At 42.6% G+C, this 5,853-nt stretch overlaps 1 protein-coding gene across 1 annotated transcript; it reads left to right on the top strand.

Moving 5' to 3' along the window:
- Positions 1-2,126: 2,126 nt before the first annotated feature.
- On the top strand, positions 2,127-5,229 carry LOC118326513 (putative leucine-rich repeat-containing protein DDB_G0290503). The gene has a single exon (XM_035659523.1). It carries the CDS (start codon positions 2,127-2,129, stop codon positions 5,172-5,174), a length of 3,048 nt encoding a protein of 1,015 aa, XP_035515416.1. The 3' UTR covers positions 5,175-5,229.
- The last annotated feature ends 624 nt before the right edge of the window (positions 5,230-5,853 follow it).

The following is a 5,853-nucleotide window of genomic DNA, read 5'->3' as shown; positions in this document are numbered from 1 at the left end:
TCACGCTGCCCATTTTTCCTGCTTCTAACACATCAACTTTGAGTACATGTTCACTTGCTGCCTGATATATCCCCCCACTGACAGGAGCCACGATAACCAGATAATCACTGTTATTCACTTCCCCTGGCAGTGCTCACAAACCACCATAAATACCAGTGTCTCCTCATACTTGTTTTGTTCACAAATTTCACCAATTGACAAAACATTTCCCATATATTATATTTTATTTTAGTTAATTTTAATTAAAAATTAAAATTAATTAATACACAATATTGTTTCAGCTAGTTTATTAAGTAAAACAATTCTTCGGGGACACATTTTTTGGTTCAAACCATCCTTGGCTTCATATTCAGATATTAGAAGTAATAAGTAATTTTGCATCCCAAGTCCATAGATTACTTTTTGCAAGTGTTTGCTGAGTTCTCTGATTGAATTCTCGTGGTTTGGAATTAACATTACAATTCCTGCAAAGCAATCACGCTGAGTCGAAAAAAAACAAGAAGACAGTCAAGTTCTACATAATTATGTTCAGTTGAGAGTAACATCTCAAAGTGTTTGTTCACACGTTTTCCTTCTTCTGTTTACCACTGTGTGGTGTATTTTCGCGGCTGCCAAAAGTTGGTCTGTGGATTACTGAAAAAGAAAAGGTCCACCATCCTTCCTGCTTTGTATAATTTAGGACTTTATTAAACAAAAACAAGTGAGTGTCAGATGCATCTTCTGGCCGAATTCCTTCTCTCGTCCTGCTCAACTCTTATATACTCGCATGTAAATATTCTGTAGGCTACAAAACTGACAGGATTTCCTGCTATGGGAAATGCTCCAGCTATCACTTTATCACCCTATATGAAAACAGAACATAGCTGTCTTTTTACCTACATATAACATAAAGCAGATGTTTCTTACATTCCATCATGTGAACATAATATGTTTTTCATACAGAGAACATCCAGTTTTTCACAGAGAGAAAGAGAGAGAGAGGTTTAATGTACATGTTATCAGAAGAAAATATACCTTAACTGTAATATATGTACATGCATTTTTACCACACTGCCATGTAGTTATAGTCTGTAGTTATAGTCTATTGTGATTAATTTGATTAAATTAAAATTGAATCATTGAAGTGAAGTTGATATTTGTGATCCTTTCTAAATATTATTCATTTAGGCCCTATAAATAGCAAACTATGTGTGTTGCAAAGGCTAACCTATCTATCTCCAGTCTAATTACTGCAGCAGTATTTGCTTACCCCCAGCGGACCGAAAGATGCAGCGCACGCAGGTGCCTGCTGTATTCATTTGTGAAACTTGTTTTCTCTGAGGGAAAACCATACTCCGAGAATTCCCATACTGTCATTCCGTCTGTATTTATGAACGCAGCAGATGTTTTTGGCCATGATAGTCACAGCCTTTAACGCACCCACCTATAATGTATCCGCGCACAGAGGAGCAACTAACCCACTCCTGACGTGTGTAACTGAAATCCAGCTGACTATGAAGTGTGCACTAAACACACAGTCAAATTGACATGGTCATTACTGGTGAGCGACAGGAACTCACGGTACATCACGCATTCATTCATACATCAAATCATCATGAGTCAAGCAATACTTACATGATGTGTACCGATGTCAGAATATAAACACCTGAAATCCGCCATATCATGAGTTCCAGCTGTACTCCAGCTGTAGGCTTCCTGGGTCTGCAGTGTGCTAAGAAGTCTTTTAAACAATGAGATTAAATTATTTAAACATTCTGTGGCGAGTAGTGCGCAGAATGATCTCCGGGGCATGCGCCATGGAGTGTCATTACGTCACCACTGACGCGGTTGAGGCACAAAAAAATCTTTTTATCAGATAAAAGATCAGATGACGTCATGCGTGGCTTTGTTCCAGAAGATTAAAGAAGGTTACAAAGTAGATTGTTTTAGCATTTCACAACCTAGGGTCGTATAAGATTTAGTTCTAGTTCCGTTTTTGCTACTCACAGAAACACACGTTACACACGAAAATTATATACAGTAGAAAACAATAGACTGGTAAATAATTATTTACCTATAAATAGTTACTTATTTACAGGTAAATAACCTTTTTTGTATCTTTGCTGAACTTAATTCCTGAGCTAAGTATGTCTCAAGATAATTTCAACGTCGCTCATTGTGGTTCAGCGGAATCACGTCGCCTCTCTGCGTCAGAGGAGGCAGAAATACTTGAGTCGTGGAAGCCTCAACGAAGAGTTCATGAGCTGGACATCAAGTGCAGAACTTATAAGGAGTACAACTTTAAGCTCCAATCACAGGTAAAGATACTTCAGCAGAGCTTAAAAGTTATGAGGGCTGAGAAAACCATGCTGCAGGAGTCGGTCAGTGAAAACACAGAGATAAAGAAAGAACTGACCCAGGTCTTGAACCTTCTGTCCAAGGAAAAAAGTTTCAGGGATAAAAATGACACTTACATAAGAAAGCTGGAAGAGAAGTTGGGTTTGAATGAAGAGAATGAAAATATGACTGCTGGGCTGCTCCAGTTCAAATCTCTAAGTGATACACAAAAAACTGAAATTGAAAATCTGAAAGCAGCAGTGCAGGATCTAGAGGAAAATGAGAGGATCCTGAGGGACAACCTCACTGCTGAACACGACCGACTAAAATCTCTCAGAGAGGAAAAACACACAGAGGTTGAACAGCTGAGGGCAGAACTGCAGAGTCTTCAGGACAATGAGATGATTCTGAATGAGCAGAACAAGAATCTCACTGCTGACATGGCCCAACTTGAATGCTTCAATGTGAAAAAACATGCAGAGGTTAAACAGCTGAGGGCAGAACTGCAGAGTCTTCAGGACAATGAGATGATTCTGAATGGGCAGAACAAGAATCTGACTGCTAACATGGCCCAACTTGAATGGTTCAATGCGAAAAATCAAGCAGAGGTTAAACAGCTGAGGGCAACAGCATTTGACTCTGAGCATTGCGCAGAGGAGGCTCAGCAAGACCACAGTGATGAAGATGAGTTATTACAGAAGGTGGTCAGACTGCAGACAGAAAACAAAAATCTGTTAGCAGCGGTGCAGGACCTACAGGCAAATGAGAAGATCCTGAGGGACAACCTCACTGCTGAACGTGACCATATGAAATCTCTCAAAGAGAAAAAACATGCAGAGGTTGAACAGTTGAGGGCACAACTGCAGAGTCTTCAGGACAATGAGATGGTTCTAAATGAGCAGAACAAGAATCTCACTGCTGACATGGCCCAACTTGAATGCTTCAATGCGAAAAAACATGCAGAGGTTAAACAGCTGAGGGCAGATCTGCAGAGTCTTCAGGACAATGAGATGGTTCTAAATGAGCAGAACAAGAATCTCACTGCTGACATGGCCCAACTTGAATGCTTCAATGCGAAAAAACATGCAGAGGTTGAACAGCTGAGGGCAGATCTGCAGAGTCTTCAGGACAATGAGATGGTTCTAAATGAGCAGAACAAGAATCTCACTGCTAACGTGGCCCAACTTCAGTGCCTCTATGCGAAAAATCAGGCAGAGATTGAACAGCTGAGAACAACAGCGTATGACCTTGAACAATGCGCAACAGAGCCTCAGCAAGACTGTAGTGTTGAAAATGAGCTACTACAGAAGGTGGCTGCATTGCAGACAGAAAACGAAAGCCTGTTAGCAGCAGTCCAGGATCTACGGGAAAAGAAGAAGCTCCTGAGGGACAACCTCACTGCTGAACACGACCGACTAAAATCTCTCAAAGAGGAAAAACTTGCAGAGGCTGAACAGTTGAGGGCAGAATGGCAGAGTCTTCAGGACAATGAGATGGTTCTAAATGAGCAGAACAAAAATCTCACTTCTGACATGGCCCAACTTGAATGCTTCAATGCGAAAAAACATGCAGAGGTTGAACAGCTGAGGGCAGAACTGCAGAGTCTTCAGGACAATGAGATGATTCTAAATGAGCAGAACAAGAATCTCAGTGCTAACGTGGCCCAACTTGAATGCCTGTATGTGAAAAATCAAGCAGAGATTCAAAAACTGAAAGCAACAGTGTATGACCTTGAGCAATGCGCAGAGGAGGTTCAGCAAAACCACAGTGCTGAAGATGAGCTATTGCAGAAGGTGGCCAAACTGCAAACAGAGAACAAAAACCTGTTAGCAGCAGTCCAGGATCTGCAGGTAAGGGAGACCTCTCTGTACGAGCAGAATAAGAACATATGTGCCGAACTGGCACTGGCTGAATCTCTTATAGAAAAAAAACAGGCAGAGAATAGATATCTGTGGTCAGAAGTTAATGATCTACAGGAAAATGTGAAAATCTTAAATGAGAAAACTGAGAGCCTGATGGCTGAGGTGGCCCACCATGAATCTCTGCGAGAGAAAAAACAAGGTGAGATTGAAAGTCTGAGGGCAGCAGTATGTGAACTTCAGTGTCAAGTAAGAGAAGCTCAGGAAGTTAACAGAGATGTGGATGAGGTAATGCAGAAGCTGACTCACGTTGAATCTCTTATGGAGAAAAAACAGGCAGAGATCAAACAGTTGGGGCTAGCACTGCATGATCTTCAGGAAAAAGAAGGATTTCTGAATAAGCAGAATGAGAGCATGGCTGATGAACTGGCCCGACTTGAGCCTCTGGCAGAGAAACTAAACGAAAAGAACAAAAACCTGAAGATAACTGTACAAGATCTTCAGTGCCAGCTGGAGGAGGCTAAAATACTAATCTGGAATAAAGATGAGCTAATAAGAAAGCAAGAGAGGGAAACTGCTTATAAGCAGGAGCTGATAGAGGAGCTTTATATCAGCACAACTGACATGAAACAGTCAATCCATGAGCTTAAAGAGCTGATAGAGACGAGGCAGGAGGAGAATATATTAGGCGATGTCAATTTCAGAGAGGAGTCTAGAAATGCTGAAAATACAGAACAACTGGACTCCCCTGAGGAGCAGACCCATGAGAGCCTCCTGGTTCCGACCGGAAGTTTGTGGCGTCGCTATACTAAAGGTTTACTGAAAGTAGGTTTGCATATTGGCATTACCACTGCAGGTCTATTTATTCCTGTGGGTATCCTGGCCAGCCAAGTGACTGCCAACTGCAATACAGTCCATAACTGCTGCCCGTCAGACTGTGCCTACCAGCTCCTAGAGCCCTACTACAACTTCCTACAAACAGTTCCTCATCCCTTCTAAGACAAGCAACATAACCTAATCTAATCTATCTAACACCCTACCCTACCTACCGACCCTTCCCTACCCTACTCTGACCTGCCAACCCTCCTCCCCTGCTCTATTCTTCCCTACTAACCTACGCTACTCTACCCAACCTTCCTACCCACCCTAAAGTCTCCCAGTCTGTATCCCTATCCTACTCTAACTACCTACCTTCCTACCCTACGCACCCTATCATACTTACTTCCCTACCCTACCCACCCTATCGTACTTACCTACCAACCCTACCTTACTACCCACTCAACCCTATCTACCCCATTCTACCCTACCTATTCACCATACACTACCTCCCTCCCTCCCTAAAATACTCTACCCTATCTACCTCACACGCTCCCTACCCCATTTAATCCTACCTACTGACCCTACCCTACCTCTCTCCCTACCCTACCTCACCCCACCAATCTACCTCCCTCCCTACTATACCCTATCTACCTCCCACCCTCCCTACCCCATTTAACCCTACCTACTCACCCTACCCTGCCTCTCTCCCTACCCTACTCTACCCCACCAACCTACCTCCCTCCCTACTATTCTATACCCTATGTACCTCACACCCTCCCTCTCTACCCACCCAACACTACTAACCTACACTCATTATACTCATCACTATCTCTGTGTTTGCGTGGGTTTTCTCCAGGTG

Source organism: Morone saxatilis, unplaced genomic scaffold (assembly GCF_004916995.1).
Source record: "Morone saxatilis isolate NCDOM2014 unplaced genomic scaffold, NCSU_SB_2.0 Contig17, whole genome shotgun sequence".
NCBI lineage: Eukaryota > Metazoa > Chordata > Actinopteri > Moronidae > Morone > Morone saxatilis.
Note: the sequence above shows the minus strand (reverse complement) of the source record. Positions and strands in the feature narration are given on the sequence as shown.